Source organism: Microtus oregoni, unplaced genomic scaffold, assembly GCF_018167655.1.
Source record: "Microtus oregoni isolate MIOR12 unplaced genomic scaffold, Mior012 000005F_ref0000423, whole genome shotgun sequence".
Classification (NCBI taxonomy): Eukaryota; Metazoa; Chordata; class Mammalia; order Rodentia; family Cricetidae; genus Microtus; species Microtus oregoni.
Genome location: NW_024543064.1, coordinates 13461650 through 13477382, shown reverse-complemented (window position 1 = coordinate 13477382; position 15733 = coordinate 13461650). Strand labels below are relative to the sequence as shown.

At 52.2% G+C, this 15733-nt stretch overlaps 1 protein-coding gene across 2 annotated transcripts in view; it reads right to left on the bottom strand.

Moving 5' to 3' along the window:
• Positions 1–15733, bottom strand: part of Pax7 (paired box 7) — a 90627-nt gene that overhangs the window by 34624 nt on the left and 40270 nt on the right. For both annotated transcript variants that reach the window (XM_041652716.1, XM_041652717.1), the window contains exons 5-7: positions 7198–7397; positions 3506–3671; positions 1649–1851 (exon numbers count right to left, since the gene is read on the bottom strand). In XM_041652716.1, the coding sequence (XP_041508650.1) occupies positions 1649–1851; positions 3506–3671; positions 7198–7397 (569 nt within the window). The remainder of the gene's footprint in view (positions 1–1648; positions 1852–3505; positions 3672–7197; positions 7398–15733) is intronic.

Here is a 15733-nt window from a genome sequence, read left to right as displayed (position 1 = left end):
ACTCACCTTGCAAAGGCTGCCTGCTAACCTCCCTGCCAACCTGCCTGCCTTCCTTCTCCCCTCTCCCAACAGTGTCTCTTGTAGCCCAGGCTAGCCTTCAGCTCATCATGTAGCTCATTACGTAGGAAAAAGAGATCTTAGCTAAAGCATGGAAGAGGTCTGTTTTCCCACAGGCAGCCACAGACCACCAGCAAGGTACGCATGCTGGTCCCATCCCTAAGTCTCCCAGCTTCAGCCACACACAGGACCCCCTTTGGTTTCTGGAAAAACAAAAATGCCTTCCAACTTGCATGGCTAACACTATCCAGGTGTCAGGGGCCAGATCTCTGATTCTGGGTGATAGTGTGCTAATCTAGCTCAGCTCAGGTGACACACTCCTAGGGGGCCTAGATGAACCAAGGGGAAGTTTCCTATTGGGTTCAGAGGACAAGGGATGTCCATTTGTACTATGAATTGTCCTCCCTCCCTGCAACAGATCCCTCCCAAGACCCCAGAGCCATGAAGATGAGAGTTCACTCTGAGTTAAGTGGCGACTTTGAAACGTTGAGACTTTTGACTTCCAGACTCCATTCAAGCCTTGCTGTTCTGAGGGTACCCTTGCCACCTTAGGTCAGTTATAATCATCAGTAGATGGACGCACATGCACGTAATCATCCACATACCTCAGCTGTGTTTCTGGTAGGCTATTAGGAATAGACTCTGTAAACAGGACAAAGCTGAGGTACCCAGATGTACATTGGCCCCAGAGCAGCAGAAGGAGGCTTTCTGCCTCCCCCAAAGACTGCACCTTCTCCCGCACAGCACAGCTGTTCAGATCAGTTTGCTCGCCTTGCCAAGCCTGGCCTCTGCAGATGGGAGGAAGAGGGACATAGCAGGTGGGAGGTAGGATAAACTTCTTTCCTCAGGGGACTTGGGAGCCTGTTACAACTACAGAAGCAAGCACAGCAACTCCTAAAAAAATCACTCAGACTCCAAGCGTCAGGTCTGCTCAACAGACCCACCGAGAGCCACTCCAAGCTCTTTGTTATTGTTCCATCTTTTCCCAAAGCCTTGACTCCATTAGGTCATAAGTGACTGAGCCAGCAAGGACACGCCAATGAGTTTCTAAGTTCTAATCTAGAGTTGAGTTTCTGGCCCAGCACCTTGGCAGCAATTCTCTCCACCAATAGGAGTGATCCCTTTCTCCCAGTGATTGGTCACTCCTGACAACAAACAAGGCATGGAGTGAGTGTTGGCTGGATCTAGGAAGAACTCTTGGTTCTAGATTCAAACCCCGAGCCTAGCTTCTCCTGCTCACTGTAGGAAAGTACCTGGGGCACACGAAGGCACCATGGGTCAGTTATCAAGCCTGGAATGGCTGTTGGGCCAGGAGTGGGTCCTATAATCAGTCCCTGCTGATTTGAAGGAATCTTGGCAGCAAGAGGAAGCCATGATCACAACAAGGCAAGGAAAGGAAGAAGAAACATTCGTTTCCCATTCAAATTCTCTCAGGGTCCCCAGGCCCAGAGGCTTCCCAAGGCCACTGAGTTCTGAGTAACACATTTCCCCTGTAGGATAAAAACAGCCTGGGTTACCCTTGAGCCCTTCTGGTTGGGCCAGCAGGAGTCTGGCAATGAGACTCCCCAAATGGAGCAAAGAGGCCACCTACCTGAGGAGACAGGCCGTTGCTGACAGGGTTCATGTGGTTGGAGGGGGCCCCCGGGTTCATGAAGCTGTCCGAGTAGCTGGAGAAGCTGTGGCGGGCTCCATAAGCAGAGCTGGTGTCAGCTGCTGCAGCGGCTGCAGCCAGTCCACCCTGATGCATGGTTGATGGTGGAAGGGGCTGGGGCCTGTGCACTGTGCTGCCGCCATCTGAGGAGAGACCCAGAGAGGTCCTAAGCAAGTGGCAAAGCAGCCTTGGGACCCTCCCACCCAGACATGCCCTCTGGAAGGAAGGGACCAGCTTCTCAAGTGACTTGGACTGAAATAAGCTGGTTCTCAGGCAGTCTTATAGACTGGCTTGGGCTTGACTGCCACCCAGCTGACATCCAGATGACCTCCGACAAATTACACACAGATAGGCCCTGGCACTTTGTGTTAGGTATACAGTAGATGCTCAATAAATGGATTGCGAGTTGCACCTGCCGAGGACTATAGTCTACCCAAACTTGCCCTGTTAGCATTTTGAGGGTAATGCGGACCTGTCAGGTGCCTTCATTTACACTGGAGAAGGGTTCAAAGCAAGAGTGAGTCCTAGCTTATAGGGAGAGGGGACAGGGGCCTCTGGGGTTCAGTCAGCTTGGACTAGAGTCAAGGTCAATCAATGAGTGAACTATGCTTGAATTCTTTTCCTTTTTTTAAAGTTTGTTTATTTATTTATTTATTTATTTATTTATGTATTTATGTATTTTATGTACATGAGTGCTCTGTCCTTATGCACACCAGAAAAGGTCACCAGATCTCATTACTTGTGAGCACCATATAGGTGCTGGGAATTGAACTCAGGACCTCTGGAAGAACAACCAGTGTTCTTAACTGCTGAGCCAGCCCATGAACTATGCTTGAAATGATTGAACTAGAGTTGGTTTTCCTTGCGACCACTACACTACACTATTTGGCTCAGTAGCATCCCTCTGCACAGGGACAGCTGTCTCCAGCACTGGCTTGATTTCTTTCTTTTTTTTTCAAATATTTATTTATTATTTATTTATTATGTATACAATATTCTGTTTGTGTGTATGCCTGCAGGCCAGAAGAGGGTACCAGACCCCATTACAGATGGTTGTGAGCCATCATGTGGTTGCTGGGAATTGAACTCAGGACCTTTGGAAGAGCAGGCAATGCTCTTAACCTCTGAGCCATCTCTCCAGCCCCCCTGGCTTGATTTGTTATTGCAAATCATGGGCAGGGCTCTCTGCCTCCTTTACCTCTGGAATGTCAGCCTCCAGGTTCTTCAGGAGGCAGCCCTGTGCCTCAGAAGTCAAGAGGTTCCTCCTGTGTGCTGGGTTGGGAGCAAGATGTAGGGAGGGGGCGTCTAGGAAACTGGGAGGAAACATTTACTTTCGAGGGCCGTTGGGTATCCTGGGCTCTCTCCCTGCCACCTCCCTCCCTCGGCATTCCCTTGCTGGGGTTGTGTGGCGTCTTAGAAGCTACCTGAAGAACTGCACCCAAAGGCTCTTCCTTCAATGAGGGGTCTCAGTGACCTAGTGCAGCCCTGGAGGGTGGAGGAGTGGGAGTGGCTGGCTCTTTAGCCCTGAGTGACCAGAGTTTCAAGGTCATAACAATAGGATGGTTCGGGGCTGGAGAGATGGCTCAGAGGTTAAGAGCACTGGCTGCTCTTCCAGAGGTCCTGAGTTCAATTCCCAGCAACCACATGGTGGCTCACAACCATCCGTACTGAGATCTGGCACCCTGCTCTGGCGTGTGGGCATACATCGAGGCAGAATGTTGTATACATAATAAATAAATAAATCTTAAAAAAAACAACAACAATAGGATGGTTCGCTTTCTAATCGCAGACACTCACCTTGGGAGATGGTGGTGGTGGGGTAGGTAGAGTCCGGCAGCTGGTAGGGTGGCAAGGTGGGCATACCAGTGGGTGGGAAACCTCCGGGCAGAAGGTGGTTGAAGGCAGCCAGCTGGTTAGCTCCTGCCTGCTTGCGCCAGCGGGCACGGCGGTTACTGAACCAGACCTGAAGGGGAGAAGATGCTGAGCCTTCGTCCCTGAGGAGGGCTGAAGCATGGGTGAGATGGTACCCAGCAGGCAGCTCCCAGCTGGTAAGTGTCTTCTTCCAAGAAGCAGAGGGCACCGTTCAACAGCCCAGGATGGTCTGCAGGGAGCTTCAAAGGCAGGGTCCCCTCACCACTATCCAGGGAAGTCTTTTAGAATGGCCACTGCTTTACACTAAGAACTAGAGGGAGTAGGTGACAGCCACAGGCCGGGACAACAGGCCTGGAGAAGTCTGTCAGCACTCCTCTCAGTCCTGTGCTCCAGTCCAAGGTCTCCCATCCTTGCTCTAAGCCTCCAGCCCCTCCAGGAAGCCCTCCAAGAGAACACCACACATACAGAATGTCCTGAGTAAGGATGTCTTTGTCAACCAGCTGGGTCAACTGGAGGCTGAGACCCTGCCCTGCCGCATAGCCTGGGCACTGCTAGAATAGGACATGCACAGGTCCACACATACAAGGATGCACACCAACACACACAACACACACACATGCGTGCATGCACTGCTGGGGGGGGGGGAGGGTTCCTTTCCACTTCTAGACTTTACACACGCTGCTCCCTTTCACCAGAGGCTGTTCTTGTGTTGGGCTCTTTGGCTTCCAGATGGAAAGTCCTCCTATGCCAACCTCTCATGGCTGCATCTAAGGTGGAGCAAGTGAATCCTCTACCCCCTCAAGGGAGGCCCTGCTGGGTCCTTCCTCATGTGATTTTTTTTCCATTTTTCTCCTCCTGGCTGAGTGGTTCCTAGTCGTCCTTCAGGTTAGGGGCATCCAGGGCAGAGGCCCTGCATCCCTTATGCCCTGCAGGGTGAGCATTCCATAGGTGCTCAATACCCATTGAATAAATGAATGCTAAATAAAAGAAAAAAGGAACAAGGGTGGAACAAGGGTGGAACAAGATCTCTCCATGAGACTGTCCTCAAACTCCCTGTGTAGACCAGGCTTAAACTCACAGAGATCCCCCTGCCTCTGCCTCCTGAGTACTGGGATTAAAGGTGTGCTGGCTTACTGTGCTCTCTCTCTCTCTCTCTCTCTCTCTCTCTCTCTCTCTCTCTCTCTCCACACACACACACACACACACACACACACACACACACACACACACACACGGACAAGGTCTCCTGTAGTCTAGGCTGGCTTTGAACTTGAAAGGTAGCCAAGGATAATGTTAAACTTCTGCTCTTTCTCCCTCCATTCCCAAGTACTGAGGTTACAGGTGTGTACCAACCTGTTTATACAGCACTGGGGATCAAACCAAGGGCCTTGTGCATGCTAGGCGAGCACTCTGCCCACTGAGCTACAAGCTCACCATAGTCCCTGACATCATGTTGCTCTGCATTTAATCATGTAACCCCAGAAGACAGCAGATCCTGCTGCCATGTCTCCATTTTACAGAAAAGGACACTGGGACAGGGAGGATACGCAGGGGCAGAATTCAACCACTCCCATCACCTACACGCTGAGATGAGATGTGCCAGGGTTGTGAGACCCCAGGAGCACAGATTCTTCAAAGCAGAGGCTAAGTGGCAAAACACATGGAACTGGAACATCCCAACAGCACTGAGAGCCTTGAGTCCCTGGCCTGCTACCCTCAGCAGGAACCCTTCGCCAGGATTCCTGATCCATGGATGTTGTGGTTTTTTGGAACACTTCCATCTACAGGGGTCTCATCTCCTCACTGGGTATCGCGATGCCAATAAGGCCTCAGAACCCAAAGGAGTCTGGGTGACCACTGAGCTCCAACCCTGAGATCCTGAGCTCATTTGGAGGAGGAGGCTGAGCTGCTAAAGGGGGCTCAGCTGCTCAGTGGTGGGGATGGAGGCTTTCCACCTGGGGCCTCTCCCTACAGACCCTTCTGTTGGACTTGAGTGTATGTCCTGTGAGTTCTTGCCCCACCTCCAGGACTTCTAAGTGTCTGGATGCTTCTAGACTCCTCCCTTAGGGCTACCACTTCAGATTTGGGGTCAGCCTCTCTAAAATGTTGTTTTTGGTTCTTCCTCTCTGCACTGTCCTACCCAGGGAGCTCACAGCCCCTGAGAGGAGAGAGACCCAGCGAAGCAATGGCTGGTGGCCTTTCCGTGGTTTGTCAAGGCTTGGCCTCCTCCATTCCCAGACCCCTCCCTCTTTGGACCTTGAGTGACACCTGTTTCTCTTTCCCTTGGGCCAACGAAAGCACTGTCCTGATGGCCAGGGACTTTTCTGAGAAGCTGCCAGGCTCTGGGTGGTGGGAAGCCTCGAGGCTACCAGACTAGGCTCTGAGAAGGCTGGGAGGAATGTGCCCAGGACAACAGCTGTTGCGAGGATCAAGCAGAGCGGGAAGGCAGTCTGCAGCTCCAGTGTCACCAGGAGGGGAGGGGATGGATGAGATGAGCTGGCTGCCAGTGGCCTGCCCTCTTCCCCTTGAGGGTTGGAGACTGGAGGAAGGTTAGCCAGCTCCTGGAGGGTTTAAGGCCAGTTTCTTCTAGGACTTTCCTTATTGCTTTCTAATTCCATCTTTGGGGTCAGCTTCCTTCTCTTGGGTACAGAAAGAATGGAAGCTTCTGTGTCAGACAGGCCAAGCTGCCACAGTCTAGCTCTGTGTCCCATGGGCCACCTCTCTGAGCTCGAGCCTCTGACATAGGCTGGGGGAGTGGCTATCCCAACCTGACTGCGAGCCTGAGGCTCCATCCCCTTCAACATCGCGGCTTGTAGCCATGAGGTCGCTGAGGAGCGCCATTTCTCGGGATGACATGGTTTGAGATGGCCCCTCTGCAGAGCAACCTCCTCTGGACATGAAGGTGACAGTCCAGGACAAACCACTCATCAAGTCACCCTGCCCTCCCCCAAACTCCTCCATAGTCTTAGCCCTCTCCAGGCAGGTGCAGAGATGAGTCTAGTCTATGCTCTACAGAAGAGATCCCCAGTGCTCAGCCGGGAGGATGAGATGGGCTGCCCCTCCCTCTCTGCTCTTCCCCCCCCCCCCCCCATGCAGACCTGAACCTCAGCCCATCACCTTCAGGTGTTTAGGGCCCAGAACATATCTTGCATTCTTCTAGCGATGGGAAACTCATTCCCTGCCTGAGGAAGACAGGCCTCCTGGGAAATTGCCCTCCTCCCAGGGAGGTTTGGAGACAGTGTGTCTGCCCTCTTCTCTGACTGACTACTCTTTCTCCTCTCCTCCCACTTCCCTTCCCGTTCTCCCTCTTCCTTTTCTTCTTTCTTCTCATCTCCCGCTGTGTCCCTCCTCCCCTTTGGACTCTCCACCTCTCTGTCAATCTATAAATCAATCAACTGACTCGTGCTTCCTGCTGAGTGTGTTACTATGTCCCTGAGCCCAGGATCACCCACGGCAAACCCCTGGAAAAAGCACTACACTCGGGACCTGCTCACAGTACCCCTGCCACCCCAGTCTCTGGCTCCAGCACTCCTGGAGCAAGCACTACACTCGGAACCTGCCCTCAGTACCTTCTCCACCCTATCCTCGGGCTCCAGCAAGCATCCAATTCTCCTTACCTGGACGCGTGCCTCCGTGAGTTTGGTCCTCTGGGCCAGCTCCTCTCGGGTATAGATGTCCGGGTAGTGGGTCCTCTCAAAGGCCTTTTCCAGTTCCTCCAGCTGCTCGGCAGTGAATGTGGTCCGGCTGCGACGCTGCTTGCGCTTCAGCGGGAGGTCGGGTTCTGACTCCACATCTGAGCCCTCATCCAGGCGATTCCCTGCAGCCAGGCGACACAGTGGGCACGGGGTCATGCCTATGTCTTTCTCTGAACACTGCCCTCCCTGGGGATCCAGTCTCTCCTAACGGAAAAAGGCTGCTTACCACATCAGGGCTTAGCAATAAAGAATGGGAGATAACCTCCATGCCCAGCCCGGGAGACTGGGGAAACACTCCTGCCCAACCATTCCCCCTGCTTTTAAAGCCAGTCCCCTCCAGCTGGGCACTTTGATTATCTTCACCGACATCGAAGCCCCTGACATAAGACTTGATTAAATACATTTCTCAAAACTCTGGGGGTAAAGGTGGCATAAACACTACCTGGAATTCAAGTCCCTGGAAACCATATGGTGAAAGGAGAGAACCCACTTGCAAGTATGCACAAATCCCTCCTACAAAATAAATAAATGTAAAATAAAATTTGAAAATTCCTCAAAGGATGATAAGCTCTGAGGCAGGAGTGGTTGGTTGTGTTTTATGGCACTGTCAGTAAGCCTGCCTTTAAGCAAAGTAGGAAAGCATAAACCAGTAAGCATGGAGCAACTCCACCTTTGGGGAAAACATGCAAGGTAAAGGCTTTGGTCTCACATGTGTGTACATGCGTGTGTGTGTGCATGCGTGTGTGTGTGTGCGCGCACGCGGGAGTCTGGGGCCAGGCTTATTCAGGAAGGGGCTATCAGGCCGGCTGAGCTCTGAGTCCAGCTGGGGAGGGGACTACAGAAATGGCTTGATCAGCCAGGCAGTGGTGGCTCGCCCCTTTAATTCCAGCACTGGGGAGGCAGAGGCAGGCAGATCTCTGTGAGTTCAAGGCCAACCTGATCTATAGAGCAAGTTTCAGGACGGTCAAAGCTACACAGAGAAACTCTGTCTCAAAAAAACAGAAAAACAAAACACCAAAAACTCGCTTGCTCAGTTGTTCCAGCGGTTGGGGCTAAGACTTGGGGAACAGAGCTGGCCTTGCATCCCCACGAGCGGCCCTGAGCCTCCTGCCCTTTTCTGGCCTGGTGGAGCCAATGAGAAGCAACTGAACCAGTCCTGTCTCTCCCTCTTTTTACCCTTCCTTCATCTTTCCCTGTACTTTGCTATGCCATTGGGATCTATGGAGATTTTCTGTCCATTTGTCCATCCATTCTCTCACTTATTCATTCATTTATGGACCATTTACTCAGCACCTACCATGCTTCTGTAGAGGCCAAGCGTACGGGGGTGGGGGGAACTATACTCTGTGCCTAGAGCACTCAGCCTAGGGCAAGCTAGAGAGACTCAGAGGCTGCCTGCTCACACTCTCAATGGAGAAACAGTCATAGAAAGGCAGGCTGAAGTGTCCAAAATCTCTGGGCAAGTGTCTACACTGCAGTTAGTCTATACTCTCCTCTCTGACCTACATACCAGCACACACTCAGATGCCCCTGGGATTGGCTACACAAGAATCTAGGCCCTTCCTCCTCCCCCTCCACCCCGACTCACAACACACTGAGAACAACAACAACAACAACAACAACAACAACAACAACAACAAAACAGCAATTTTGAAGTCATGCCAGGCTGAGGAAAGAGGGGTGCCAAAGGCCCCGTGAGTCAAAGTACAGAGATCTTTTTGCCAAAAGGCTGTGTCCACAGCCATGAGACAGGCGGCACAGGGAGGGGAAGAGTCTTGGCCAATGCCCTGACTTGGCCCGGATTCCTCCCCACCTCTTCCCTCTACCACTTTATCTTGTTCACTGGGGACTCATCTCTGTAATTTAACGACCACTGCCAGGCTGTGTCTAATTGTGACACTATACTCCACGGTCAGAGAGCCAAAGGGTAGCCACATAAAGTCAGAGTCAACCCTTCCTCTGCCCTTCTCTAGACAGCCTGCAAGCTGCCCACCCACCCTAGCTCTGATGAGAGCATCAAAGGTGGGCACACATGGCACCCTGGGGCTCCCTTCCCAACACACATGGCACCCTGGGGTTCCCTTCCCAGCCCACATTGGGCTCAGAGCCAGACACACCAGTGATCTCAGTGTCCTGATGGGGACTAGGAGAGCAGTTAAGTCAGGGGAGCAAACAGGCACGACAAGATCAGGCTCCAGGGAATATTCCTCCACGTTACCCTGAATTCAGAACTCAGACACTGGCGAGGTAGATGGCAATCAGGACTGTCAGGAACAAAATTGTGGGCAGAGACCATCCTGCCAGCTGAGGGCTGAAATCCAAGGTGCTGTACCATGGCCAGACTCTTGCCCCTCCCTGAGGGCTGAAACCCAAGGTGCTGTACCATGGCCAGACTCTTGCCCCTCCCTCACTCTTCTCTCCCTGCTTTCAGATTGCAGCCTTCTGAACAGACCATCGACTTCCTCCCTGACTCCCTGCCCCTCCCCTCCTTAGTAAGCCAGGACCCGTGGAGCTTTGTGTATCTCGAGGCACCAAACCCAAGCCCAAACTGAGGACAGCAAAGCAGGGCCCACAGGCTCCTGCTGTTTGAGAGAACTGGTCCTCTGGGATGAAGCGTTGCCATAACAACCCTCTGGATACTGAGGAGAACCTGTCTATCCCACTGCCCACAGAGATCCAAAGAGTTCTTAAGAGACCAAGGCTGCAGCCTACTTGTGACTTCAGTTTCCAACTCTCTGGCCCATCCCAGGGGACCTGCAGCCATCTTTATGCAGCCATTCCTGCAGCCTTCTCTATACAGCCATTCCTGCAGCCTTCTCTATGCAGTCATTCCTGCAGCCATTGCTGCAACCATTCCTGTAGCCATTGCTGCAGCCTTCTCTATGCAGCCTTATTTGACAGAGCTGTGATGCCTGCTCTATTGAGTCCTTTAAAAACAGGGCCAAATAAGGTTTGGACTCACTCGAAGGAGGCCATACAGCCCAAAGTCTAAGTTTCTTCATTCCTGTGGAGAGGAGTAGTTGGGAGATAGTTTGGGTGTCTGAGGACTCCTGGGACAACTCTGGTCCAGTTGGGACCTGAGAACTGGACCCAGGTCTCTGACATTCTCTTTCGTGTGCCTTTGGAGAGTCACTTTCTCTCTTGGCTTTCTCAATTGGAAAGAGAGGATGAAATAAATTAGTGCATACCCACCCCTACCCCAATGGCTTAGGGAACAGAAAAAAAAGTAGACAGGGGGTGATTTGGGACAGAAAGTGCACAGGTAGGATTGTCATTATTATGATGATAGTAAAGATGATAGAAAAGGGGGGAGGGGAGGAGCAGAGAGTCTAGAGAAGGGACACGAAGAGTCTCTATGTCACCCCTCAGTGCCCTTGATTCAGTTCCTTGTACCCCACTTTCTCAGTACCCACTTCTTTACCCCTAGGAACCCTTCACCTTCTGAGTTAGACTAATCAACAAGACTAAGTGTGCTGGTAGCTCTGCAGACTACAGCTGAGTCCTCTGGGCGGGGAAAGTTGGTAGCCTGGGCATCGAGCCTGGGGAGAGAGATTGTAGGGAAAGTAGACACGGAAAAGCACTCATTAAATAATCGGCAGATTTGGGGTGGGCAGGAGGGAGCGGATCCTGGCCAGTTGTTACTCCTACCTTCCTCCTTCCCTGCAGCTGGGGATGCAATTGAACCAAGCACCAATTAAAAAGGAAAGGGACAGTAAGGAGCCCTCTTTGGTTCTCTGCTTAGAGGAACAGGAGGCCCATGCCAAGCAAGGAAGAACGGTCTCTAAGTTGGGGCCTCCAATCTTATAGGGAGAAGCAGACTATTTTAGGAAGCTTCTGGTCTGATGAAGGAGGCATCACTCCTGTGCTGGGACTTCCTAGTCCAAGGTGGGAAGTATTGTATCCAGGGAATGTTTGCATGGACAGACAGATGACAGACATTAAGATTGCTACATGACCTGCAAAAGTCAGGGAAATCTGAAGATAGTTCAGGGACCAGAGATGTTGGGTTTGTCAAAGCCCAGGATAGCCTATCCCAGGATAGCCTAGCTCAGGCTGATGGTGGGAGACAAGGATAGCCTATCACAGAATAGCTTAGCCCAGGATAGCCTCGCCCAGTCTGATGGTGGGAGACAAGGATAACCTATCCCAGGATAGCCTAGCTCAGGCTGACAGTGAAAGACAAATGAAGACTGGAAAGTCACTGGGATTGGTTACCAAAACCTCCCCAGCCACACCATTTCTGCCTCTGCCTTCTTTGGGGTATTTTATTAGAGTCCATCCCATCCCAGGAAGCCATCACCAAGTACTGGGCTATGGCAAGAAGTCTCTGTAAACCAGTGACTCTACTAACCATCTATCATCCGTGTGTCCAGACTCTACACTCCCTCATACAAGGCTCCCAATGATGCTCATCACTTACGTAGGGCCACCTCCTGCCTCTCTCACAGCCATGTCCTTGCTGTGAGATGGAGCCTGCTTATCCAGTAAAACCCCTCACAGTGGGTGATCCTCCATCAAGGAGCCAGACCAGGTAGATTTCAGCACCATTTTGAGGCAAGGGGGTCTTAAGTCTCAACCATCAGAAAACAGGGATGAAGGGCTGGGAGATGACTTCATGGCCAAGTGCTCACTGCACACACAAGTGTGAGGACCTGATTTCAATCCCCAGCTACCACATAAAGAGCCAGGGAGAGGTGTGCACCTGTAATCTCAGCACAGGAGAGGCAGAAACAAATGAACCTCTGGGGGTCACTGGCCAGCTATCCCGACTCAACTGGTCAGCCCTAGGTCCTAGTGAGATACCCTGTCCCAATAGACAGCTCCTGGGGAAACAGCACCAAGATTGATGTCTGGTCCCTACGTACATCCCATCCTCCAACACACACATACGCAGTCATGTCTTAAGTCTCTGGAGACAGTGGCCATCCATGTCTGTGTATGGGTCTTCTGCTAGGCCAGCAGGTCCACCGTGCCTATGATACAGATGGTGCCTGGCACACAGCAGGCACTCAGGATAGCAGCACCAATGCTCACAGCCTGGCAGAGCAATCTCAAGTGCCTTTTGAAGTCTGGCATCCTGCCGCACCCACTGCCATGCAGGCTGCTGCAGACCCTTCACACTGCTAACACAAAATCATTGTTCTGATCAGTTGGAATGCCAGAAGACGAGGTTGGCCCATTTCACAGGTGCCCAGTGGTGCCCTGGAGCAGTGAAGCTGGACCAAAAGCCAAGGACCCTGACTTCACACCTGGTGGTGGACACCTGCCATGGCAGCTTCTCTGAGAAGCCCCCCCCCCCCCCCCCCGCCATGAAATCACAGTGGCTGCTCCGCCTTCCCCCCAACCTTTCCCTCCTCTTTCTGGCTGGAGAAGTCCTGAGCCGGTAGTGATGGTTTTTGAAGCTACACACCTCCCAAGGCCTCCTCACCCCCAGGCAGTGTAAGCCAACACTAGCCAAGAAGCACAGGGAGGGTCTCTACTCCGCACCCCAACACAGAAGCCCTCCCAGCCCCGTTCCCTGCACCCTCTCCCTCCTCCTCCCCTCCCTGTTATTACAGTTTAACATAGGCCCTAGTGTGGAGCTGTGGCCGAGAAACGAATCACATAATAGTTGATATGCGTTTTAATCAAGTAATTCGGGCAGAGCCGAGAGCTGGCGAGTGTGGGCCCAGTGTCCCTGAATACCAAGCAGGCCTGGGCGCAGGCCTCTGCAAATGGAAAAGTCATTTACAGCTCAGCTGGGGGCCGCCAGCCTAGTGGTGGCCTGTCCTTTCGTTCCCTCTGTGCAAAGTGCTCAGCCGTAACTGGCTCACCAGGTGTTCACAGGCCAGGCTAGTCTGCAGGAACTGGCCTTAAGTGATTCAGAGACTGGGGGACTCCTGACAAGAGATGAAGCACCCCAATCCTGCCCCTCTTCTATCCCAGCACCCCATTCCTGTCCATCTTTTCTATCCCAGCACCCCATTCCCACCCATTTCTTCTATCCCAGCACCCCATTCCTGCCCACCTCTTTACGTGTGATTCACGGACACTTAGGGACTCCTGCCCGGAGATGAAGTACCTCAATCCTGCCCACCTCTTCTAACCCAGCACCCCAATCCTGCCCACTTCTTCTACCCATATTCATCTTTAGCACTCAGCCTAGCACCAAGCAACTCAGCTTCAGGCCCCAGCCCTCTGTCCTGCCCAAGTCTGCCCTTTCCACCCATCCTGGGCTGTGCCCTCTGTCTCATCATGGCCCCCTGGCCTGGTTCACTCATGAAGCCTGTGGCTAACTAGCCAGGCCCAGGAAGGCTGGAAGTGGGCAAAACAGCCAGATACTAGCTGCTGGCCCACACAGGATTCTTTGGACTCTTGTGTGGAACCATCTCATACTGGGGACCCAACTTTTCCAGTGAGTCTGGGGGATGTGCCCACAGCCACAGTCAAGAAGGCAGTGGTGGTGGTGTTTCTCCTCTAGGCTCTTCCACAGCCTGAGCCCAGGCTAGCCCAGGAGCTCTGTGAGATCTACCCCATGTCTAGGGAGGTGTGTAAAATGCGCCAGTCCAGCAGGGCTAGCTCCTACTTCTCCAGGGGACTCTGGTCTGTCAGAGGGTAGGATACCCACCCCTTCAGGTCTGAAGGACACCTGTGACCCAGAACCAGACAGCAGGCTGTTAGAACCCTCGCTTCCTTAGAGGTTCCTCTAGAGGTGGGGGCACTGGTGAGGGGCAGATGCAAACAGGATCCCGGATCCCCAGTCTTTTGATGTTTCAATCTCCTAATCCAACAAGAGACAAGAAGTAGCCTCTCTGGGAACATCTACCCACAACTCGACAAAACTCCTTCTCAGGTAGGAAGTCCCCAGTCTCCTTGAGATTGTACTTTCAAATTCTGAGCCTTGGAGGGATCATTTATTTTTGTTTATTTATTTTTGTTTTATTTTGTCTTTTGTTTTTTCGAGACCCGGTTTCTCTGGGAGGGATCATTTGTATCAGAAAACGTGGGGTCCATGTGGGACAGTTTGAACATGATCCTGTGCTAAGAGCTCAGTACTGTCCTTGGACATTAGAGGGCACTGTCTATACATTCCTGACAGGAAGGGGCGGATCCAGGAAGAAGGAAGTAGCCCTGCTTGGACACTACTGTGTAATCAGAATTCAGTCATGTTTTCCAGGGTGGACCTAGTGTTCTTTCTCCCGCACTGACCTGGGAACCAAGCATCTGTCATGTGTGGGAGTCAGGTGTCCTACGTGGGAAACGCCTTCACCAGGGTTGCGCCTGGGTCCAGAGCTCAAAACTATGGTTTATCTGCCTGAAGGCAGAAGGTCAAGGGTCCTGGGGACCTTTCCTACTCAGTCTCTTTAACCTGTTGTTCCATGTGGCTAACGTGGTGTGTGGGGAGGTGTGACAGATGTATGGGAGAATCTGAGCACCTTGGAGACAGGAGCAAACCTGCCCTAACTGGAGCTGAACTCCAAAACTTTCCACTCTAACTGTGGCTTTAAGAACACTGTTTTGTCCTCTTCTTCCTCGGGTTATTTCAATGTATGTCACACTCAGAGGTTCATGCACTTCCGGGGGTGGGAGAGTGGGCATGAGGAAATGTGGCGGTCATTCCTCAGGCACTTCCCACTTTTTGTTTGAGACAGGGTCTCTGATTGGCCTAGAACTCAATGAGTAGTCCAGGCTGGTTGGCCAGTGGGTTTCCAGGGATGTGCCTGTCTCAACCTCCTCAGCGCTGAGATTACAAGCGTGTGTCACAGCGCCTGGCTTTTTAAGTGGTTCCCGGGGCTCAAACTCGATTCCCCCTGCCTGCAAAGCAAGTGTTTTCCCAACTGAGCCATCTCCCTGTCCCTTCCTCGGGTTATTCCAATAATTGACTGACACCAACTACCTATATTAATAAACAATTTTTAAAATTGGCATTAGTCAATCAATAAGAGAGAGCAATGGCCAGTGTTGGGTAGAGTAGAGCCCAGGACACCATTTCTTGCCTTCTTAGTTCTGAGAGAGTATGGTCAATCAACGCAACCAAAGCTGACAAGGGTGCCAGGGAAATGGGAGGAACCAGAGTTGGTGGCTCAGGCCACGGATACTGCTAGACTTGTCATTGATGACAAGGATCACTGATGACAGTGTGGAGGGAAGCTAAGCAGAGGGAAACCGCTGTGAGGGAATGGAATCCCAGGCTGAGCTTCCAGACCTGTGTGTGACAGAGTCCGAGGTGACCAACTCAGCGAGCCACCATCCCAGACCCTTCTTTTCATCTCGCTTGGTAGAGAAGACTGGCAGCCTCAGGCTCTAGCCCCAGGAGTGTTACTTGTGCCTTTAGTCCCATCACTCAGGAGGCAGAGGTAGGTGGATCTCTGTGAGTTCGAGGCCAGCCTGGGCTACGTAGTGAGTTCAAAGTCAGCCACTGCTACCTAATGAGACCCTGTCTCAAAAATAGAATGGACGAGTCTGCAGCCACCAGCTA